At 40.2% G+C, this 25356-nt stretch overlaps 1 protein-coding gene across 1 annotated transcript; it reads left to right on the top strand.

Moving 5' to 3' along the window:
* Nucleotides 1-1274: 1274 nt before the first annotated feature.
* LOC145062060 (uncharacterized) lies at nucleotides 1275-7069 on the top strand. The gene is made up of 4 exons (XM_079009676.1): nucleotides 1275-5448; nucleotides 5537-5689; nucleotides 5767-6016; nucleotides 6084-7069. The coding sequence occupies exons 1-3, from the start codon at nucleotides 5431-5433 to the stop codon at nucleotides 5968-5970; spliced, it is 375 nt and encodes a 124-aa protein (XP_078865802.1). The 5' UTR covers nucleotides 1275-5430; the 3' UTR covers nucleotides 5971-6016; nucleotides 6084-7069.
* Nucleotides 7070-25356: the final 18287 nt, after the last annotated feature.

Below are 25356 nucleotides of genomic sequence, written 5' to 3'. Positions count from 1 at the left end.
TCACATTGGGCTTCCTGTTGTTGAGAATCTCATAAGGTGTGAGCGTGAATCGCTTGTTGAGATATGACCTGTTCTGTGTAAAATAAGCAGCAGAAATAGCCTCAGCCCAAAAATAAAGAGGTAAGGAAACGAAACTTAGCATGGTTCGGGCGGCTTCACACAAAGATCAGTTTCGTCTTTCGACAATCCCGTTTTGTTAAGGTGTGTAGGGAGCTGAGAAGTTGTGACTAATTCCCTTTTCCGCCAGGAATTCTTCGAATTCTCTATTTTTGAACTCCAGACCATTGTCGCTTCTGATGTTGCGAACGACCTTTTTCAGCTGTACTTCAATCTGCTTGATGAATACCTTTAGCTTAGGAGTCGCTTCAGATTTAAGCTTCAGAAAGAACACCCATGTAAACCGCGAAAAGTCATCAACAATAACAAGAATATACTTGCTACCACCGATGCTTTCGATAGATGAAGGACCACATAAATCAATATGAAGTAATTCAAGTGGTTCAACAACTTTAGTGTTTATTATAGATGGATGATTTTGACGACTCTGCTTCCCCATTTCACATGCAGCACACAGATGGTCTCTATCGAACTTGAGCAGTGGAAGACCTCGAACGTGACCTCCAGTGACAAGTTTGTTGATGTCCTTAAAGTTAAGATGAGAGAGCCTTCGGTGTCACAGCCAGCTTTCTTCAGATTGTGCTTTTGATAACAGGCAAATAGCTGGGTTTCCTTTGATGGGTTTGAGGTTTAAAGGAAACATTTCACCTTTGCGTTCAGATTTGAGAATAACTCTTTTCGTCTTCTTCTCAATTATTTCAGAACCCTCATCATCGAACGAGACTTTGAGACCGGTACCTCCAACAAGCTGAGATACACTGATGAGGTTGTGTTGTAGCCCTTCCACGTATGCAACCTTCCTTATCGTGAAATCACCGTTAGTAATCATTCCATATCCTTTTATGGTGCCGAAGGAGTTGTTTCCAAATTTGACGTTTCTACCATTTGAAAGAGACCTGTATTCCCTTAGCTCTTCCTTCCTTCCTATCATGTGACGTGAGCAACCACTATCAATGTACCATTCTTCGTCAAACTGCTCGTCACTGATAACCTGCAAAAATTAAGCAGATTTAGGAACCCAAAGTTTCTTGGGTCCTCGTGAGCCTTTTACAGGAACAGGAATAGTAAGAGTGATGTCAACAAGATATGTTCGTTTAATTAGGGTTGTTTCATCTTTCTTTTTGATGGTAAAAACTTTAATTTTATTAGGATTTGGTTCTTTCGGTTTTGACTCTAGTTCAGACGGTGAAACCTTTTGTTTTCCCTTTTGTTCTGCTGATGATTGAGATTTTTGAGAAAGAGCAGAATGGGATTTAGAATGAGGTGAAGAAGAGTTGGAAGAATTATCAGAATTAGATGAGATAGAATGAGAGAGCTTAGATTGAGATGACTTCTTGGCTGGAGACTCTAGGTGACCCTTTTGCTTTTGATCATTGGTGGGACTGACCTTAGAACTTTGATCTCTTTTGATTTCCGAACCGAACCTTTGCTTTCGGTTGATGTTTTTCTCCGAACCGAACCTCTGCTTTTGGCTGTTGTGTCTCTCTTGCGATTCGATAGGATTTTTCTCAGACTTTAGGTTCTTGTCTTGATGAGAGAAATAAGCATTCTGGGATTGCCAAAACTGCTTTCTTTCAGAGAGATTCTTCCTGTATCTCTGATTCCTTTGGCGTTTTTGATTTCTCATCTGCTTCGGTTGATGATGGATATTAGCTTTCGGTTTCGGTTTTTCTATGGCTGGTTCACTCTGAACTGAGGAAGTTTCACTTGAAGTTGTGACTTCTTTTGCTGGAATCCCTTTTTCTTGAGAAATGTCTTTCGTACCGCTTGTGCTTGGCACATCGAAGTTATCAGGTTTATTCAAGGGTTCTGGTACGTATCTCCCTTTGCTTTTCCATGAGGTCCTTTCAGACAAACCTACTGTTTCATCAGCATTATCGATTGGAGCTGACCAGAAGAATTCATCGCAGCCATCAGCATTGTCTTCGTTTACAATAGCTGTGAGTTCAACAGTCTGATGTTCGGTTACGCCTGTGACCTTGTATACCTGATTTGGAGTGGTTCTAACCTTTTGATATACTATGGCCTTCTCTGCAAGAATCGGGGACTTTTGTTGGGACAAACGAGCGAACTCTACTGAATTTTCTGAAATTAGATTCTTGTGATTTTCGGGTTCGTTTTTTACAAATTCTGAGCAGTCAACCGTGTCCTCTACAGAAATTTCACTCATATTATCGTCCTCATTAAGCTCAGATGCATTTTCAACATCAATTTTATTTTCTGAGCTCAAGTTGGCGTTTAAAGAATCAAATTTTTGTATGGTTTCGGTTCTCAGTTTCAGTTTATCATTTTCATGCAAAAGGTTTTTAAGCATGTTCTTATGGTCCTTGGATTTAATGAAAGATTCTATTTTGTCCAGTCCATACATGTACGTCGGATTAACGTTCTCAGATGAAATAACACTCTCACAATTATACGCTTCAGCATCAATTTCATCCTCCTTAAATTCAAGGAAGGGTAAAATCATGCGATGAATCTTTTGTTCTATTTCACAATCCAAATGAAGCTGAGTAATATTAGTGTAAAGACGTTTGACAATTAAACAAAAAACATTTCCCTGTTTCAACAACTTTAAATTGTCTCTCTGTAAATAAATGTTTTCATCTTTTGTTTTGATTAATTCTGACTCCTTTAGTTCGATCCACATGCGCCGTTCCTCACTCTTCGAAGACACCCTGCTTAATTGGTCAGTTAGGTTAGAATTGGTGACTCGAGTTTGAGTTAAACTACTATCTAGATGAGATATTCTTGAATTAACACTTTTTAGTTCTTTTTCATATGAGCTTTGTGGGACTTTAAATGAGACAAAGATGGATTGTACCTTCTTGATCAGTTCGTCGAGCTCGTTGAACTGCACGCTGAGCGGCTTAGCTGTAAAGCACATATCCTGTTGCTCCTTCGGTTCATTACTCCCACCATCAGTGTTGTATCCCTTCATCTGAGATACGTCGGACACTATCAAGCACCTTCCTCCACCGCTTTCTTCTTTAGCTACACAGGCCTTTCCATGGGAAGGCATCCTCACTTCATCGTCTTCAGAGTCGGTTGACCAAACCTCCACGCCACCGAATTCATCATCAGCAACCGAACCCTGCACAATTAGAGCGTTCATAGAAGGGTTAGCGGTAGATTTCTTCTTCCTTATCTCATCAAGCTTTTTCTGCAGCAAAGCTTCCTCATCCTTTTCAGCCATCTTTTTAAGGACACAATCCTTTGCATAGTGGTTCTTCCCACCACAATAGTAACAGCTTACTCCAGAATCACCATCTGCCTTCGGTTCCTTCTTAGACTCTTCAACCTTCGGTTCATCTTTAACTTTTTCAGAACTATAATTCCCCTGCCAGTTTCGGTTTTTGTTGGAGGAAAATCTCTTTTTGATGAACCTCTTGGGGTTAGACACCATGATAGCATAATCCTCAGACGTGAGGTCATAATCCTCCAAGTTGAGGTCTTTGTCCTCCATCACAGCTTTACTTTTGGATAGGAGGGCTACTGAACCTAGGCTTGAAACCACATTCTTCTCCTGCAACACAATCTTCTCCTGAGATTTGAGAATGCCCACCAGTTTCGCCAAGGAATATGATTTAAATTGCTCATGGGCTTTAACTGTGGACACGACTGCTCTCCACTCTGATCTTAGACCATTTAAGAAGGTAACCTTCTGCTCAATAAGCTTCCTTTCGATGTCATGTTTGATCATCTTGCTAAGAAGATGATTGAAGCGATCGAACGTTTGGATCACAGTTTCTTCGGTTCCTTGCCTGAATTCACCAAACTCAGACAAGAGTAATGTTTGAATGGAATGTTCTAGATCTTCGTCTGTAGAGTACAGTTCACGTAACCTGTCCCATATTTCTTTTGCCGTCGTGCATGAACTTACCAGCCTGAAAGTGTCGGACTGAAGGGCGAATCTGATCAATCTTAACGCCTTGATGTTGCACTGAAATTTATCTTTTTCATCTTGCGCAATATCTTTAACATCTTTCAGAAGATCATTATACTCCTTTTGAGTTTTAATAATCCTTGAAGTTGCAGAATGAGAAAACGGTCCATTAATGATTGCTTCCCAGATGAGGTATCCATTATCCTCAAATCCTATAACATAATCTTCAAAGTGATGCGCCCAGACTTCATAATCATGGGTGTACAGGATGGGAATCTTCGTTGTTGATCCAATGCTGTTCGAAATATTGATGGGATTCGATTGCGACTCGTCCATAATGATCGAATAACCTGTTTAAAGATCAGACTTGTAATAAATCAAATTAGGGCAAAACAATAAATATCGAGATACGTCAATAATGAGATGACGGCTCAATAAATATCAGTAATTGCGGAAAAACCCTAATTAAAACCTTTTTCACAGAAAAGAAGTGTATCGATTACACAGCCTCCTGCTCTGATACCAATTGATGAGTTAAAATTACCTTGAAGATCGATTAGATCTTAAACAGGTAAATTAAAGAGCAAACAACAAGAACACGAAAACAGTAAACAACTCAAGAATGGATCGAACAATGTCGAATGATTATAAAAAATCCTCAGAAGAGCTCGATGAAGAACTACAACTGTAGAGGATTAAAAGGTTTACAGGAACGATGAAAGAAAGTATTCTGTAAGCTATCAATCGATCTATCAAAACGTTAACCTAATATGCATGCAAGCATATTATTATATAGTAAACCCTACAAGCTCACGGTTGGACAGGCCCAAACCGGAGTGCAAAACTGGACTATAAACCGAGCCCAATGACACAATACAAAATAATTCCTACGCTACCCAACAAAGTGAAAGATGTTTCTATTCATAAATGCCCATGGGTCCTACTAGTGAGTAAGTGGAAAAAAGACATTAATTGGACTGTTAAGACCTATGAAAAGCAACATACATATCTTCAAACAAGGAAAATTAGGGCATGCAACTACAAGTTTCTCTCTGAACAGATTATTGACACAATGGAGTCAAACCCAGAAATACCACTTAGAGCATTATGTGAGATGCTTGAGAAGAAATACCAAGTTGGATTGTCAGACATGAATGTTCATAGGGTGAGAACGAAAGCCCTGGAATCAATTAGGGGAGATTTTTACTGCTCAGTACTCGTGTCTAAGAGACTACTTACAGGAGGTGCAAAGCAGAAATCCAAACACCACAGTCAAACTTCAAGTGCAAGGTGAACCAAGTTATGCATCTGAGACCAGGGTATTTGAACGAGTATACTTTTGTGTTGGTCCACTGAAAAGTGGATTTGCAACAGGGAAAAGAGATTTACTAGGGCTTGATGGTGCATTCTTGAAGGGTCCATACCATGATATGATCCTGACAGCAGTGGTATGTGCATAATCATATTTTAGTATTTGATTAATGTTTGACGATAGTTAATTGTTTGCTTATTACTATGTTTGACATGATAATTCAGGGTTTGGATGGGAACAAATGCACATACCCTTTGGCATATGAAGTTGTTGAAGCAGAGAACTTTAATTCATGGACCTGGTTTTTAACTAACTTAGGAGATGATCTTGGTTTGTATGCAAACTCCAACTTCACTTTCATATCAGACAGACAGAAGGTAAATAAAGTTCTCCATTCATTTTCACCTGTATGTTTTACAATTCAATAAACAAGTTCACTCTTTTGATGATTTAGGGGTTATTGCCTGCACTTGAGAAACTTTTCCCAGCAACAGAGCATAGATATTGCCTAAGGCATCTTCATGAGAACATGAAACGTAAATGGAGGGGCAAGGAATTCAAGGATTGTCTTTGGAATTGTGCAACATGTACCACCATACCACAATTCAACAGTGCCATGGAAGAACTAAAGAAACTTAACAGTGAAGCATATAACTAGCTTAATTCTATTCCACCTAAGCACTGGTCCAGATCCCACTTCTCAGGTATATAATATTATGTTGATAAGTGTATAATTTTTAAATATAATCTAATACAGTTATGTTTTATTAGGGAGGGCACATTGTGATGCTTTGTTGAATAATATGTGTGAGAGTTTAAATAACAAGATAGTGAAGGGTCGTCATAAGCCAATTATCAGTTGCTTGGAGTTTATTAGGGAGTATATCATGAGGAAAATTGTCATGGTTCAAAAAGAAATTGACAAAGTTAATGGCCCATTAACTCCTACAGCCACTAAGACCCTTCAAAAAAATTAAAGAAAGGGCAATACAATGTAGGGCAGTGTTCTGTGGCAATGGGAAGTACCAGGTTACAAGTGAAGGTACTAATCAGTGTGTGGTTAATATGGACCAACAAACTTGTTCATGTAACAGGTGGGAACTGACAGGCATACCCTGCAAACATAGTATAACAGCTATATGGGATATGAGGCTCAACAATGAAAATGTTGGAATACCTGAGACATGGGTTCACCCAACCTATTGGCTCAAGACTTGGAAAGAAATGTATGTCTTCAAAGTTGAACCTATTAATGGGAGGTTTTTGTGGGAAAACAGCACATGTCCTACCAAGGTGGTACCACCAAAGTATCGTGTCCCTATTGGCAGACCAAAAAAAAAGAGAAGAAGATCTGCAACAGAAGATGATGGAGTATCCACAAAATGGAAATCTGTAACATGCACAAAATGAGGAAATTTGGGCCATAATGGAAGGACCTACAACAGACAATCACAGGCTGGGAATGGAACAGAAGAAGGTGCAACAGGGAATACAACAAGAGAAGGTGCAACATGTAGCAGTGGTGGTGTAACAAAAGGAGTTGGGAAGAAGGGAAAAAGCCCCATGATTTGAGAATTTGTAGTTTGGTATCATGATCATGAAGGATAACTGTGTTTTTGTTAGGCATTTATTGCCGTATTACTTTGTTGTTATGTTTTGTATTTTGATACTTTGTTGCTATCTAGGATAACTATCTGTATGCCATAACACTATGTTGCTATTTTGGATGTCCCTTTATGTTAATGGTAAATGGTTATCTTGGATATTTAAAGTTTTGTCATTTTTTATTGTTATATTGGATGCTACATGTATTGAATGGTATATTGCATATGTTGCAAATACCATATTTTCATTAAATTTGAACACCAACTGATAACACCACATTATGATTACACAACATATTGTAACTGGAATTGAAGGTTTTTCTTAATACAAATAACAATACAAAATACACATAACAAAATACTAACAACTTCATTACTAAACCTACACTTTATATATAAGGAGTGAAACAAAAAAAACCCAGCTAATAACTAGGTAAAGCTTCAATTTGCGATTTTGTTCTTCAAGTTTCATCCTAAACGCCATACAATCACAGTCCTGATCATAATCATTCACCCATCCTATGATTTTAATTTCTTTTGCTATAAGATGTGCGAATCACTAAAGTGGCTCCACAATTGCATTTGATATCGATCATTGTTATCTATTTGGAAGAAATCGATCGAACGAGGGGAGGAGACGAAGGAGAGGATAGCAGAGGAAAAGAGGGTCGTAGTGTTTTCTAAGAGGTGAAACGACATTAAGAATGGACACAAACCCTAAAAAGACGAAAATGCCCCTGCATGCAAGGCACGTGGGTAGCTTAAACGGAAGCCTTTAACGGTTAACGTGCATAGGGACTAATCGTGCAAGATAAATAACAACGAGGGACTGCCCGAGTTAAATTTTGAAAATAGGGACTAAACACGCTTTCTGACATGTGCATGAGGGACCAACGGTGTAATTTACCCTACATTTAAGTATCTAATTAATCATTTAACAACTAATTATGCAAGTAAGGACATCCTAAAGCATGAAAACACTTTGCTATAAGTGCTAGGAGTACCAAGGGTTGCATGTAAAGAGAGTATGGCCTCACATTGAACTTTACTCCTCAAATGGTGGCCCTTAGGGGTGTTTACAGTTTCTGGATCACTTCCCCCATGAGTTTACGGCTCTCATGTAGGTGAAACAATGTCAAGGGGAGGAATCCCCTACACAGTCACCATTGGAATTGAAGAGACAGCCACTTGTTCTGTAGTAATGGGGGTTGATTCGAGAGCGTCTTCCGAATCCCTACTCTCTGTTGCCATGTGAGCTACATCACTAAGATTATCTAGCAAAGTGTTGAGGTTGACGTTTGCCAGAAAGTCATCATTAGTTCCAAAATTGGTAGGAATATCGTCTCTGTCGAAACCTGTGAGATCAAGATCTTCAAATTGATTAGGCTCAACAGTGTTCTTAGAGGATCCCTCATTGTAATCTCCTTCAACTTGGACATTTTGTAGGTTATGCTCCTCTGCAACTGACATAGCAGGAGCAGCAGTCTCTTCTCCTTCTTGATCCGATACGGTGATCACATCTCCTTCTGAGATCACCTTTTCCGATGAATTATGCTCCGAATAAATCTTGTTCGAAGATCCATGTGACTCGGTTGCTTCGTTCGGTTCAGCAAATCGTCCGAACTTGACCAAAGGATATAACCCCTGAAAGACCACCTTCCCCCTGCGGTTTTGCTTAATGAGCCCAAAAGTGTGGGGGCCCAAAGACTTCATATCGAGTGTATCTCCATCCTTTACCAAATCGGGAAATTGCTTATTGATGAAGAGCTGAACGAACCGAGGGTACATCAGAAAGTATCTCGAGTAGTGGCATTAATGTTGACCACAAAATCATCTAGGATAAACCTAGAAAAGTTGAAGCCGATCCCTGCAGCGAGAGACACAATAGCGCCAGTGTTTCTTAGGGATATCTCATCAGCATCAGACCTTCTGCCGGAGATCCAGCTCACGAACATGTAGGCTACAAATCTCCAATAGGGCGGCAGAAGTTTCTTCATTGTTGGTGGAGTATCACCCTCGTATCCCATCTTCCTTAGAATTCTTTGAGCATCACCAATACCAATCTCCGTGGGAAAGGTCGGAAGGTCGTTGATTAGCAGAGTCTCTCTCACAAAGGTCTCATCGATAACAATCTTGCATCCCTGAATGATCGCATCCACAGTGACAACTCCGTTATCGTCCCTTGTCATTTTGGTAGTCTGCCAGAATTCACGAATCATTTTATGATAGACATCAGTGTTCATTGTAATGGCAGAGGCCAAGCAGCATTCTCGCAAGCTGTGAATCATTGATTTAAAATCATGATGAGCCACCGGAGGGTCAACAAGAACCATCGCCAGGTTGTGCATATCTGCAAATTTTAAAGCTGACATTTTATCTGCACTAAAACATACCAAGTAAGACAAGAGAGAAAAATGAGCAATTAAATTTTTAAATGATTTAATTTTGACCCCAAAATGAATTAATAATTTTAAAAATGAAAATTAGGTCAAAGTCAGAGTTTGCGGTCAACGAGGGTTTACGGCCGTAAACCCGTGACTGTATGCTAATGGCCACAAACGGAGTTTACGGCCGCAAACTCTTCATGGTCGTAAACTCCGACAATCAGTTTTTCGTCAATTTCAGGCTCAAAAATAATCAAATCACTGAACGAAATGCATATTCATGGTCGGAAACGAGATACCTTCAAAGCTATCGGAGTATTTTCTCAAAAATCGAAGAATTTTTTTTCGAGGAGAGAGAGAGTGTGGGAGGGTTTGCGGTCGGAATCAGAAAAATGAGAAGGATTCCAGCTGTAAACCCATTTTTTTACCTAGTTTCCCTTTACCTCAGTCCACACAGTACAAGGCAGGATCCAACACACTTCAACATTTTTAAAAAATTTTAAAAACAAATATTTTGAGGATTAATATTAAAACTAAAATTAAAAATAAAATAAAATAAAATTAATTCTGCAAAATTTAAAATTACAAATAATTGTTAGATTTTGATAGTTAATAAAAATAAAATTAAAAATAAAATAAAATAAAATTAAAAATAAAAATAAAATAAATAGACATAATACCAAATAAGATATACAACTTAAAAATTTAATTACTCAGAATAAATTTGGACGCTGGGATCAAAGTTGTTGGACAACCTTATTCCACTTGTCGGTACCATTATTTTCATGTCTTCGTCTGATCGATCGCCAATATTGTGGTCCACTTAAACACAAAACATTTGTGACATAATTTTGGACAATTTACCAATAACATGACATTTTTAGCCCTTATTCTTAAGTAAATTTCTTAGGGACCATTTAGCTGACGACAACCAGGGATATTGTTGTCCACCTAAATTGAGCAGCGAGATCTATGGACAATCTGTATGTGTTCAATTTTAATTGTACTAGAACGTGTTTCCCGCTTCCTGTTATGCCGCAGCCATCAAGAACTTCCAGAATACTCCTTACACTGGGTGAGCTGACAACTATTAAGAAAAAAGATAGATTTAGAATGCATATGCTGTACATCCAGGTCAAATCTCTTCTAATCACGCAAAGGATGAAACATATGACTAACTGAAGTTTTTAGAGGGATTGAGAAGAGAATGGTGCATATACTGTGTACTAGGTCGGATTTTGAGTCACGCAAAGCAGACTGTATATGGCTAACAGATAGAAAGAATTGCATAGAGAGAAGATGCAGAGAGATAGAATTGCATATGTTACAGTCCAGGTCAGATTTCTCGATCACGCAGAGGAGGCAACATATGACTAACAGACAGAAAGAAAGAAAATAACCTTCTACAGACATAATTTATCGGAATTCCCTAGTCACCCCATCCAACCGGAATTAAGGATAGAATCCGCACATCGAGGAAAAGTGAATCCACAGTTCTAGATACGGGTTCATTAGTGTGACTAGTAGATCCCGTGTATATCTCCCTGCTCAACCTATCCGAGCGTCATATTGTCAGGCTACACGGATCTAACTAGGTTAATGTTTGTCAAGTCCTTGAATTACTTAAGTTTTAACTCTTCCTAGTCAAGTCCAATTAAAATCTTTCGTGCCTACCAGCGCATCGAGCACAGAGCACAGACAATTCAACTTAGGTACATTACGCAGATTCAGATTGCCTGTTATCACTTGCTAATTTCATTTCCTGTCACAACACCTGCAAACAAGACTATCAACAATATTTTTAATTTTCTGGACTTTTAATGTTTTTGGATTTTTGAAATTTTTATTGTTTTTGTATTTTTTTTGATTATTTCTCCCCCTAAATTTGTACATGGGTGAGAATAAAAGTAAAATAAAATAAAATGCACAAATTTAAATTAACCTATCTATAGAAACAAAAACAAATTTAAAAATTAAGAAGAATTAAGAAAAGAAAAACAGAAAAACTTAATCCTCAAAACGAATCATTTTCATAAATCCCATAAGCACATCGAAACGAGCTTTGTTAAAAGGCTTAGTGAACATATCCGCCACATTATTAGCAGTGGGAACCTGTTCCATCCCGATTAGTGAACGTTCATAACAGTCTCTGATGAAATGAATTTTAGTATCGATGTGCTTGGTTTTAGAATGTTGGACTAGATTTTTGGCAATTTGAATTGCGGCCTCATTATCACAGTAAATGGGGGGTTTCTAAGTAATTCAAACCGTAGTCCAACACCTGATGTTGGATCCAGATAACTTGAGAACAACAAGCAGATGCAGCAACGTATTCCGCCTCCACTGTTGAGGTTGAGATGGTGTGTTGCTTCTTGCACTGCCACGACACTAGTCTGTCACCAAGATATTGACACCCTCCTGAAGTAGATTTCCTGTCAAGCTCACATCCTCCAGAATTACTGTCAGCAAAAGCATATAAATCAAATTCAAAATTCTTCGGATACCAAAGACCCAATTTTGGGTTACCTTTGATATACCGAAAAATTCTTTTGACAACAATAAGATGTGAAAGTTTAGGATTAGCCTGATAACGTGCGCATTGACAAACTGCAAACATGATGTCAGGTCGGCTTGCAGTAAGATACATCAACGATCCGATCATCGATTTGTAGAGTGTTTGATCTACGGATTCGCCATCAGGATCTGGAGTCAGAAGAGGTGTTTCAGCCATTGGCGTCGATGCGGATTTGGCGTCGTGAAACCCGAACTTCTCAAGAATATCTTCCACATACTTGGCTTGATGTAGCAGGATTCCGGTTGAACTTTGTTTGACCTGAAGCCCCCAAAACATGGTCATTTCCCCCAACGAACTCATCTCGAACCTCTTTTTCATAACACCTTCAAATTCCTTGCAAAGCTGTGGACTGGTCGACCCAAAGATAATGTCATCAACATAGATTTGAACTAGAATCTGATCATTACTGACATGCTTGATGAACAAATTTTGATCGATAGTGCCACGAGAGTAACCATGGTCGAGCAAATGCTTTGTTAGAGTCGCATACCACGCTCGAGGAGCCTGATGTAACCCATACAATGCCTTGTCCAACTTGTAGACATGATTAGGAAACTTAGAGTCAACGAACCCAGGGGGCTGATCAACGTAGATTTCTTCCTTTACCCTGCCATACAAGAAGGCAGTCTTGACATCCATTTGGTAAACGGTGAGGCATATGCAAGGAAGATACGAATAGCCTCCAAGCGAGCCACTAGAGCATAAACTTCAGTGTAATCAAGACCCTCGACTTGTCGAAACTCGTGAACCACCAATCTAGCTTTATTCCGCACTATAACCCCTGAATCATCCTGCTTGTTTCGATAGACCCATCGTGTGTCAAAAGACTTTTTTCCCTTTGGCAACTCAACCAACTTCCAAACCCCGAGTTTCTCAAATTGATGTAATTCTTCATGCATTGCATCTACCCAGCTGGGGTCATTCAAAGACATTTCAACATTCTTGGGCTCTATTTGAGAAATAAAGCAAGAGTAAAGACAGGTATTGCCATCTCCACTCTGACTTCTGGTTTTAACATCGTCGCCCAGCTGACCAATGATAATGATGTTGTCGATCGGATGATCACGTTGAATCCTTGAGGGTATTTCCTGGCTGATATCAGTAAACGAGACAGGAAGATTGTGAATATTGACACCTCCCTCATTTACTGATTCAACCGCACCAGACGACTCTGCCACAAACTCATTTGAAAAGTCTTCAGGAAAGAGTAGCTCCATAAAAGTTGAAGTAGCAGCGGAAGTATCTTTGGACATGAACTCTCTTTCTATAGGAGTGAGCGGTGTTGTTTCATTATTAGGAGTATCATTATGAACTGGAGATTTCAGACTATCAGGATGTATAGATGACTCCCCCTCAGGTGAAGCGGGAGTCTCCCCCTCAGGTTGTGAAGAGGATACCGTCGGAGGTCTGTAGATAGCTTCTTTGTCTTCGTCTTCAGAAACATTCTTCGAATCGGAGATAGATCCATATGAGCTACCTGAAGACACATTTATGGATTTGAACAAAGATGTGTAAGCAAACAACCAATCCGGACCTACTCGAGCATCCGTCTCATTTTCTTCTAACCAGCGCACGTCATAAGATTCTACAACTTGCTTTGTCCTCTTATTATAGTCCATATAAGCGGTGCGAGCAACATGCCCTACGAAGTAACAATCATCGACTTTGACATTAAACTTCGGGTTGGACTCTAAGTGAAGAAGGGTGCAAGGGCAGCCAAATACACGGAAATGACTGACTGAAGGCTTGTGACCATATAAAATCTCGTACGGAGTCTTCATTTGAGCTTTGTTGATCAACACACGATTCTGAACGTAGCAAGCAGTGTTTATCGCCTCGGCCCAAATGAAAACTGGCAGTTTAGAGTCACACAACATCGTCCTTGCAACATCTTTTAAAGTTCTATTTCTTCTCTCAGCAGCACCATTTTGTTGGGGTGTGTGAGCGGAGCTGTATTGACGCATAATACCCTTTTCTGCGCAGAAATGATCGAGAACAGAATTCTTAAACTCTGTTCCGTTGTCGGTACGAAGCGCCTTCACCCGGTTGTTAGTTTGGTTTTCAATTAACACAATGAATTTCTTAATTGGATCAGCAACTCCAACTTTGTTGGATAGAAAGAAAACCCACGTAAAACGAGAGAAATCATCAATCACAACCAGACAATAGGAATTTTTGTTAATGCTGAGAACGTTTACTAGTCCAAACAGATCCATATGCAGCAATTGAAGCACCTGACTAATAGAGTTGACCTGTTTTGGTAGGTGTGGTTTTCTATGATGCTTACCTTAGGCACATGACACACACTTCTCAAACGTGATAAAATCCTTGACAGGAAAACCACGGACCATCTCATTCTTTTCAAGATGATTCAAGTTCTTGGCGTTAGCATGACCGTGTCTACGGTGCCATAACATTGCATTGTGTTCGGAGATCTTTGAAAAGAGGCACGTAACTTTTTCTGGAAGATTGCTATTCATATCTATGATGTAAGCATTCCCATCCCTTTTAGATTTCACAAGGATCCACTCTTCTGGGATGAAAAAGCCTGGCTTGAGAATCATACATTCCTTTTCAGTGAAATGTGTAGAATAGCCTTTGTCGCAAATGTGAGACACACTCAACAAACTATGCTTCAAATCGGGAGCAAAGTTGACATTCTCGAAACTCAAAACCCCATTTGTGACAGTTCCTCTTTGAGTGATTTTGTCATATTCTCCAACTGCAAAGGAGATGTATCCCCCATTAAAGGATTGAATGTTGTGCAGTTGGGCGATATCTCCTATCATATGCCGGGAGCAGCCGCTGTCGACGAACCAAGGTCTGAAGACATTCCCCTGCAACTGTCCCTGCAAGATGTGCGGGTTTAATTAGATTTGGGAACCCATGTCATTAATTTCATGGGTTGTCCCAGTGCCTTTTCAGATCTATTATCATCTAATAACCTTTCAGAGGACATTGATGATGGATTGGAAGCTAATTTGGGCAACCACTGATAATTAGGTTTTCTAACAGTCCCGGGTGTTTTTGAAATAGGATGTTTATCAGTTTGCTTGAAGCACTTGTGTTTTCTACCAGAATTGGTTGAAGACCCACTGTTGCTTCTTGACGAAACCGACATTAGCTTGCCCAACCTCGGTTTTGGCAAACTGCTTGGGACTTTGTTATGAAAGACCTTTTTATGCTTTTGAAAAATAGCCCGTTTTCTACTCCGATCAGCCTTCCAATCATCATTCCGAGTACGATTTCTAGAGGACTTTCTAGTTAAAGACCTTCCTCTGAATTCGTTCTCTCCTCTTGGAGACTCAAAATGTACAAACATACGATTTGGAAAATTCCTAGCTATATGACCACCAGTACCACAATTGAAACAAATCTGTTTGTTACTGTTATAACTTGTGCCACATTGATCAGATTTGTTTTCCATACTAACACCCTTGCTTCTCTCACATGAACAAGAACAAGAATTTGGTTGTGAGACAAGTGAGGGTACATTAGATGGAGAAGCTTGTGAAACTGGTGGTTTTTCAATATTATCATCACAAACATTAGAATTGCCAACCACATTATTCAAAACAGTATCAGACACTTTAAAACCATTCAAAACAGTATCAGAAGATGTAGAAACATCACAAAAAACATTGTCACTTGAAACATCAGAAAAATTATTGTCTTTATTTAAAACTAAAACTTCAGGTCCAGACTCAATTTTATTTTCAGAAAAAGATCCTTCAACTTCGTGCTTTGACTGATTCAAGGATTGATCTGCAGGAGAAGTAGAAATGTTAGTACTTTCAACATTAATAAATCCTCCCGAAACAAAACCAGATGGCTTGCCATAAACCATGAATGGTTCATTGGCAATCTCTTCTTTGGACAAGGGTTGAAACTAATATGAATGATTGAAAGGAGGAGGCACGTGATTATACCCTAGACCCTTTGACTGATTTTGTTTAAATTACATGCAGTGGTCTATCATATTGGCGACTACCTCACTTGATACATCATATTTTCTAAAATCAAAATCAACAGTTTCAAATTTGCCCTTTAATGATTCAATTTCAGCCACTAGTTCAGCATTCTGTTTCTTTTTATAGTCATAATTTTCGCATTTATTACTATAGTCTTCCTAAAGTCTCTTAAAGTCCTTTATTTTAGATTCTAACTGGGCCTTAAGATGTTTTTGTCCTTTTCTGAGTTGGTAACCTTCTTACCTAAGATCCTCTACTTCCCTTTTGAGTAAGTTGTTATGTTCACGGAGAATTTTAAGGTTCTCTACTTCTCTACCTAGTGTCTCAATATCCTCATGTGGAATTTTAACATAATCAATACAAGCTTGAGAGCATGAGGGTAGACTTACCTCATTTTTATTAGGTTCATGAGAGGAAGATACCATCAGCGCAAACTGCAGCTCCATCATTTGATCTTCAGCTGCAACAATCTCTGTCGGAGCATCATCACCAACCTGTGCCAAATGGGCATTTTTAGGTCCAGATATGTTCAAGGCCTACATCTGATCCTCCTAGTGAAAAGATTGCGCAACCATGGCCTTCTCGCTGTTGACCTGAGCACCGCTTCGACTGTTTCCAACTGCAACCATTGTCCTGTCATTATTTAATCTTCTATCTGGCTGTGGACAATCACGAGCAAAATGCCCTGGCTCGTGGCAGTTGAAACACCGCAACTTTCCCTTGCTGAACCCAACCTTCTTGTCAGCACTCATCCCCCAGTTGTTCTTTCCGGTCTTCTTGGATAGCCATTTCGCCCTGAAAACTGCTATGGCAATCTGCCATGTGATATCCATCTCTTCTACGTCTTCTAGGTGAATTTGATCGAGATCGGCAAATGAAAGTTGGGGTGGAAGATCTCCAGCTACAAGTGCATTGTAGTAGTTGACAAGCCCTGTAGCAAGAGTGAGATTTTCATCACCTTCCTTTGTTTTTGAAGAGGAAGCCACGTTGGAGGAAGAAGCAGCTTGAGCAGCCACAAACGATTGGTTCTGAGGGAGAGGCATGGCTAATGCAACAGGAAGAGAAGAAGCTGATGGAGTGGAGAATGACTGAACCGGAGCTTGCTGAGCAGCAAATGATTGACCTGCAGAAGAAAAAGTGAGAGATGAAAGAGCATTGTTAGAAGAGATCCCAAGGTTCGCAGCTGAGTATGAGTTCACATGGTTTACCTCTCGCTGCTTGTCATCAATATCACAGGCCTTGATGACAGCCATCACTTTAGCAAGAGAGAGCCAGATAAGATCCTTAGTCTTCTTTATAACATCTACATTCATGTCCCAAGACTTTGGGAGAGCATTCAGTAGCTTCTTGTTTATCTCAGACTTGGTGTAAAAGATCCCGGCTATAGTCATTTTAGTGGTAAGAGATGTGAACCGCTGCAGCTGTGCTTCAAGAGTTTCTCCAGGAATGTAATTGAACATATTGAACCGTTGTCGCAACATATCTTGGCGACTCTCCTTCATATCTTCATTCCCTTCATAAACCTCTATTAGAGCTTCCCACAAAGCCTTAGTAGAAGTGTACTCCCTGAAAGCTTGAGCAATGTACGGAGATAGAGCCATGGTCAAAGTGGCCAAAGCCCTTTCTTGCTCTTCAACCTTCTCGAAGTATTCATCTGTGTAGTTTTCAATCTTCTTCTCAACCACTTGCCCTGCAACAATAGTGGTTATTCTGACAGGATCTTCTATTATGCTTCTCCAGATTTTGAAGTCCTTCATCTTGATGTACTTTTCAATCCTATACTTCCATTCTGGGAAACCTTCAGCGGACAGGAGTCTAGGAATTCGAGTGGTTGTGCCCATTACATAATCCAACTCGTGGTGGTGTGTTTGACTTTAAGAATCCATTAATATTAAATAAAACTTAAATTATTTAACAATAAATTACCTTTCTGGTCAAACACAAGTTCACAGTCAAATTAGGTTTGCGACCGTAAACTAAGTTCACGGTCAGGAAGGAGTTTGCGGCCGTAAACTCTGTTCACGGTCCGGAGTTTACGGTCATAAGGTGTTTCCGGTTAAGGTTCACGGTCCAAGAATTTAAGTTTCCGATTGATGAACAATCCTAATTCACGGCCCAAGAACCAAGTTCACGGTTCAAGAACTGATGAAGAGTTTGCGGCCGTAAGCTAAGATTACGGCCGTAAGCTAAGGCCGTAATCTCCCAGAAACTTGAAAAAAGTGCAGTTTTTGAATGAAGCTTGAAACCCTTTCGCAGCAAACACCAACTTCAGTCACAAACAGATAAGAACACAGTGAAAAATCGATTGTAGAGTGCTTTTGATGCTGGTTTTGCTCTGATACCAATTGTAAGGTCCTGAAACGGATCTTACCAGTGATCAAATAGCAAAAACAATCGGTTAGCAATAAAGAACAAGTAGAATAGAGAACGAACAAGCTTGCACATGCTTTTCTATTAGGAATAATGTCTGGTACAACTTGTGGTTACAGCAGCCGTGAACTCTGAGGCATCAACAACTGACAAAAGACCTAGCACACCTCTATTTATACTGGACCTGGGCCGGCCTTGGGTTTACGGCCATAAATAGGCTTACGAACGTAAACTCACTGTCGGGCCATAAACTACATATAAACTACCACAAGCTATAAATTAACCAAAAGAACCTATTACATAGAAAGCCTAGACCAAACCACTAATTAGACCCTTCCCTTTTGGGAAGGTTCAGGAGGTAAAAAGTTCTTATATTGACTTCTTCTTATGCTAGTTTGAGTTTAAGGCAAGATTAAGGGTTTTTATGGTGTATTAAGTTCTCCTTGTGAGTTTGAACTACTCTAGGAGCTTGGAGTGATAGATCTTGCCTCTTCTGATGTTATTAGTTCATAAAAATGATTGCTTGATGTTTAAGAATGGACCATGCATGTTCTAGTTGGATTAGAATGGGTCTTAATGGATTTAGATGGTTGTTGGGTCCCATTGAGTCATGAAAATGCATAAAGGTGCCGAATTTATGCATTAAGAGCTTTTATTTTAAGGTCCTCTGAAGTTTGGGCGCAAAGTGCTTAAGTGGTTAAGCCATAAAGTCGTTTTGAAGCAAGCCAGGTTACGCCCCGCGTAACTGGCCGTATGCCCAGCGTACCGAGTTGAAGTAGCGACCAGGGTCCATTGAGTACACCCAATGTTGCTGAACGTACGCCTTACGCACGACGTTCAACTGGGCTTGGGCTTGTTGCGTTTTTAGGCCTCACATCTTTGGGCTAAGTTTGGGCATATTTCGTGAAGTGGGAATTTTCGTTAAAGTTTGAAGTAATTTATTGGGTTTGTATTTTTTTGGGTCTAGGATTGTGGTTTTGGGCCTTAGTGGGCCCAATGGGCTTGAGCCTCATGGTGTCTTTTGGACCTTGTTGTTTTGGGCCTTTTGGGCCATCTAAGATCAATTGTTGGACTTTGGGAATTATTTGGCTTAGGATAAGGCCCATATAGGGGTTAGACCCAATTTGAAAATTTGGGCCATTAGTGAGCCTTCGTGGATCTTTTGGTTTTGGGCCTTTTTGGTTATTGGATTTGTGCCTCAGTTATGGTTCAAGTTGTGTAACATCCCAAAATTCAAGACCAAAAATTTCATTTTTAAATAAGTTATTATAAAACCATGAGTATAAAACATCCATAATAACATCTCATGTTAAAAGTAAAGTCTCAATAGTCAAACATGTTATCATAAAATAATATCAGAGTATAATCCCAAAGATCTCATGTGCGGAAAACCTAGTGTGATGCGCTGCGATCGTCGACTCCTTTCCTACATAATAGCATACAGTGTGCCAAGAGCCACCTCCTGGTCTTTCGTACATATTGCCTTGGGCTAACCCCTAAGTCTTCCTACCATACATAATAACATACTGAGTGCCAGGAGCCTCCTCCTGGTCTTTCATGCATAATGCCTAGGGCTAACCCTTGATTCTTCCTACCATACATAAACTAAATGGGCCGGTGTGACATCCCCAATTTGACGACCAGAAAATACCGATATAGTTTATGCTTTTTATAATAAAATCAGAGTAATCATTTGATTAAAAGTGTTGCGGAATTTGTTCCCAAAACAGAATATGATAAAAATTTATCAAAGCATTTCTTAAGGAAATGTATTTTCATTATATATATCAAACCTTGGGATGTCATGTTCTGGCACATACCAAAAGCATAAACAGTACATTATAAGCCTTACAACAATTATTTACAACTAATGGCCTATAATCCATAAATCCCTCATCATCATCCAAATTATGCTTTGGGTCCACTACATGTAAAACAAAAAGCTGAGTGGGTCAGACTTGGGAGCCTGATGAGCATATAGGGTTTTCAACCCACAAATAATAATAAATTTAATAATTTCATCGACTAATAATAAGTTTATTAATTTCATCAACCAACAATAACCTTGATTACCCATTCGCATTATCCTCAGTTTACGTCCCTAAACACCTACACAAGGGACCTAGTCTAAGGATTTTTTCATAGGGATGGACTTTACTGCTAAGGGGATTCCTCAGCCATATATGTCCATAAGGCAACCATGAGGGGGATGGAGTACACCAGTGAACATCAAGCCCACAAACACCTACAGGTTGCGAGCCTGCCATCGTTCCACTGGATTGTCTAGAAGAGTCCGTGGTCGTCATCCATACTCCGCTAGATGACTGGAACACCAACAACATTGAGGCCTCTCATCATTTTATCACACACCAACTATTTCATCTACTGATGTTCCAGTCATCTAGCAGAGTATGGATGTCGACCACGGACTCTTCTAGACAGTCCAAGTGAACACTGGCAGGCTCGCAACCTGTAGGTGTTTGTGGGCTTCATGTTCACCGGTGTACTCCACCCCCCTCATGGTTGCCTTAGGAACATATATGGCTGATGAATCCCCTTAGCAGTAAAGTCCATCCCGATGATAAAATCCTTAGACTAGGTCCCTTGTGTAGGTGTTTAAGGATGTAAAGTGAGGATAATGGGAATGGGTAATCAGGGTTATTGTTGGTTGATGAAATTAATAAATTTATTGTTGGTCGATGAAATTAATAAGTTTATTATTATTTGTGGGTTGAAAACCTTATATGCTCACTATACTCCCAAGCCTGACCCACACATCTTTCTATTTTACAGGTAGTGGACCCAGAGCATAATTTGGATGATGATGAGGGATTTATGGATTATAGGACAGTAGTTGTAAATAACTGTTGTAAGGCTTATAATGTACTGTTTGTGCTTTTGGTCTGTGCCAGAACATGACATCCCGAGGTTTTGATATATATAATGAAAATACATTTCTTTAAGAAATGCTTTGATAAATTTTTATCATATTTTGTTTTTGGAACAAATTCCGCAACACTTTTAATCAAAGGATTACTTTGATTTTATTATAAAAGCATAAACTAAATCAGTCTTTTCTGGCCGTGAAATTGGGGATTTTACAGTAGTCATTGTGGCCGTAGACTGATGTACACAGTGAGGAGACTCACCTTAGACTGCTGAAGTATCGCGGATAAAGCTGTGGCTACTGGCTGACAGATTCCCAAATCTGTCAACATCAAAATAACACCCAATTAACAATTGGGTCCCAACATATACCCATAAGTCCATGCTTGGGGTAAAAGGCTGCTTTACCCCTATCTTAGCTTGATTCAAGCCCAAGGCCCAATCCAAATACCCAAAAGTCAACTATGAGTCAAAGCCCAACATATGGTCCAATTTTCCAAATTGGGCCAAAACCTTTACGTGGTCTTATTCTGAGGCCCAACCATTTAGTCCAGTCCAAACATTTGGCATTTCTAATGGCCGAATATCTCATAATCATAAAGGCCCAACTATGGCCCACCTATGGCCCATTTTTCCAAATTAGGCCCATACCCTCACATGGGCCTTACCCTAAAGCTCATCCAATTATTCTAGTCCATATGATTGTTATTGAATGGCCCATTATTGGCCCAATCACCAAGGCCCAATAGAAAGGCCCAACTCAAGACCCAAGTGAAATTTGGGTTTTTATATAAAATGACGATTAGGGTTAAGTGTTTCTTATTTAAACCATTAAGGACTTGATCCATTAAGTCCATCACTCTACTAGATAAATCATATGGTATGATCGGGTGAAATTCACAATTCCATTCCAATGGCAAATAAGTGGGTCCCGATAAGTCCAAGCCCATAATTCCAAAATTAGGGTTTCCAACCCAATCATAGCCCAATAGGCCCAAAACTAAATATTTGGATCAATTAGGGTTTCATTAGGCCCATTAAGATTTCACTAGGCCCATTAGGGTTTCGCTAGTTGGGCACCACCCACTACCACCTCGGGTAGTGGTGGTCAACGGCGGCTCACGGCGGCAGCCACCACTTCATGGTGGTGGTTTTGAGTTTCTTTTCATTATTCTACTTTCTAGTTACAATTTACAATGCCAAACCCTAAATAACACACACTAATACAAACACACATACACAACCACCCTAGTGGTGGCCGACGGTGACACATGGTGGCAGCCACCACCTCACGGTGGTGGTGGCGGCTTCCCTGGTTTTCCAACCACACGAAACTCACACATACACACACTTCATACTACACTACATCGGAAAAATAAACACGCACACACCAATATATACGCACAGCCACCCACACATGGTGGTCAAAGGTGGCAGAAAACAAATGGCGGCGGCTACCATGGTTGGCTGCCATGGTGGCTTTCTTCAACCTCCAGCCAGCCAACAAAACGCACACACAAACACGATGCAACAACGATTCACACATAACAATAACATTAGAAACACGCACACACAGTGAAAAGAGCTGTGATACGAACGCACACCACGCCAGACTTCGATCTTGTAGGAGAATAATGGCGACGGAGGGCGACGGACGGGGCTATGGAACGCACAACGGTAGCAGTAGCAACGACAACGCCACAAGTGGTGTTTAATGGTGGCGATGCAGCCTAACGAGGATCAACTCGGAAGAAAGAGAGAGAGAGCAGCGTTTGGGAAATAGCAACAGCAGCCGCGGTTTCGGTCTTCATGCTTGTCGTCGGAGTCACTCGATCGGTGGGTTACTGTGGCATCACAGAGGCGGCGACTAGAGGTAGGAGTATGGTGGCGGCTGTACTAGAACTAGGTTTAGGTTTTGAATGGAGGTAATGTAATATATGCTCGAGTCTAGAGGGTGGAGGGGAACGAGTTTTACTCCCGTGTCCAGCTCCCTAAACTTTATATAAAAACGACATTTCTAGTCCCTCCCACTCTCTATGTTTTCAATCTAAGCCCAATATTTACCAAATTGCCTCTGTCTTCTGAAATCTTTATAATTCAGATCCATATGTTACCCCTTTAGCCCCTGCTCCCAATAATCTATTCAATACTAGTCCAATTGATTTAATTCAAACTGTAAATTCCCGAACTTATAGCGTTTAGCCCTTACGACTAACACTAATTAAATTATTATGGCTTTAGGGCTTTGATGAAATTATATATATATATATATATATATATATATATATATATAATACATATCGGGAATTTAGGGCTTATTATTTATTTATTTATTTTGTTGCATTTTATCTTTAAACAGAATGTTACAATTCTCCCCTACTTAAATTATATTTCATCCTCGAAATCATTCCTTACCATTCCTGTCATGCCATACCAATCAAGTGACATGGCCAAAATCCCGAGCACCCTAGCCTTCCCAAGGCAATCAAAACTAACCCTCACAGGGTTCTAAAACCTGAATATGGACGAATTTTCCACATTATGATCACATTACTCAATATGAAATCTGTAGTCTCGAGATGGTCTGACTCCCTGACAGACCGCCCATACTGAATCATTGTTGTTGAACCCAGTCCATTTATCTCTCAACTGGCAACTCGACTCCTGATAACTCGAGGTTCCCGCTAGAAAGTAGTGTCACATACCAAATATCCATGCAGAACACTTCTACTTGACAGAAGACTTAGTTAATCCTTCAAGTAGAAGATTCATCCCTGCAACGGTTAGACTCAAATGAGAGCTGCGCAACAGGGTCAAATTAATTACCTTGAGATTATTTAATCCCGCTACAAGTGACTTAGCACTTTCGATCATCAAGATACTCTACACAAATGAATCCCCAAATCACTACTATTGTCTGAAGTATTACACTACCCTCTATCTACTTTCCAAAGGCAACCGAGACCTTCCATTTCTCGAATCCGATCATACTGTGGCCTACTCACCTTCGTGCGGCTGACCCGCCCTGGCCTAAATCATCTGAAAAAATGCGTGATTGAATCACAAATCTGTTACATTCTCACTGTTGAATAGGGCGTGGTGAATGCTACGGGCCACCCCGCAGTCTTGCAACACTCCCATACTAACCAGCCACTAATGAATGCTATGGGCCACCCCCGCAGTCTTACTGTACCAGTTTACTAACGACTAACTAACGAATGCTACAGGACACCCCGCAGTCTTACAACGTTTCTACTCTATCTGCTAACTAGTGAATGCTATGGGTCACACCGCAGTCTTACAATACTTCCACACTTCCTGCTAGCTAGTGAATGCTACGGGTCACCCCGTAGTCTTACAATGCCTCTACGCTGTCTGTTGACTACTACTACAGGCCACCCCGTAGTCTTATATCCCACACTGAACTCATGTCCTGACTGGGATCCTCAGCCTGGGTTCCTATAGACTGCTATACATCAATCAGATGTGGTTCCAAAGTCGGGAAGTTTCCCAAACTCCCCCACTTCGATCCGACTAAGTCTCCATTGCATACAAGAGATGGGAGGATCCTAAATCCTTCCTACCTTCCAATGATTGATTTGTTGACAACCGACGCTTACTAAAACTAGCGACCCATTACTATGCTAACTCAAAAGATCATGCGACCCCTGAAGACTAGATGAACACTTTCTGAACTCTAGCAATACTGATAAATCCAGATGCCTTGAAATGATACCATACTCAGGTCTTGGGCTCCAAATAACCGACGCTCCGACCAAAACCTCAGCAATCGGCCACTCCCCTTGGTGACCCCATGATTCAATCTGAGCACAATGACTGATCCCTCCGAAACCTGACGTGAGTGGATAACCACCCTGCTGAACTCTGATCGTAGACCTTCCACATAATGTCACCGAACCAATCTCGATTACGAGCCGAGATAATGCTGAACGCCCCGAACCAGCAAGTTGGAAACGATCTTACACTAACCACTAATAATTCATTGTATGCAATTGGTATATAACATTTCTTGAAAATATAATCCAAACACAAGCAGAGAATAAACCGATTATATGCTTACCCAAACTGATGCAATACGCTAACCATAAACACATATATAAATAACCTGAAAGAAGGCACAAGATACATACCTGCGGAACTCAAATCCTCTCTGCCGAGGCTCCTGCCCTACCATGTCGTCCATCGGTGATCCTCAAAGTAGCCGGAGCAGACATGTTCACTGCTCCTCCCCTC

The sequence above is a fragment of the Lactuca serriola genome, chromosome 7 (assembly GCF_051521515.1).
Source record: "Lactuca serriola cultivar US96UC23 chromosome 7, Lser_US96UC23_V15, whole genome shotgun sequence".
Classification (NCBI taxonomy): Eukaryota; Viridiplantae; Streptophyta; class Magnoliopsida; order Asterales; family Asteraceae; genus Lactuca; species Lactuca serriola.
The sequence above is the reverse complement of the archived record's forward strand: the minus strand, read 5'-3'. Positions and strand labels throughout refer to the sequence as shown.

Excerpts from the sequence above, each read along its gene's own strand:
- LOC145062060 (XM_079009676.1), top strand. Across the intron at positions 5,690-5,766 it reads TCATATCAGACAGACAGAAG|GGGTTATTGCCTGCACTTGA; the intron begins GTAAATAAAGTT and ends TTGATGATTTAG.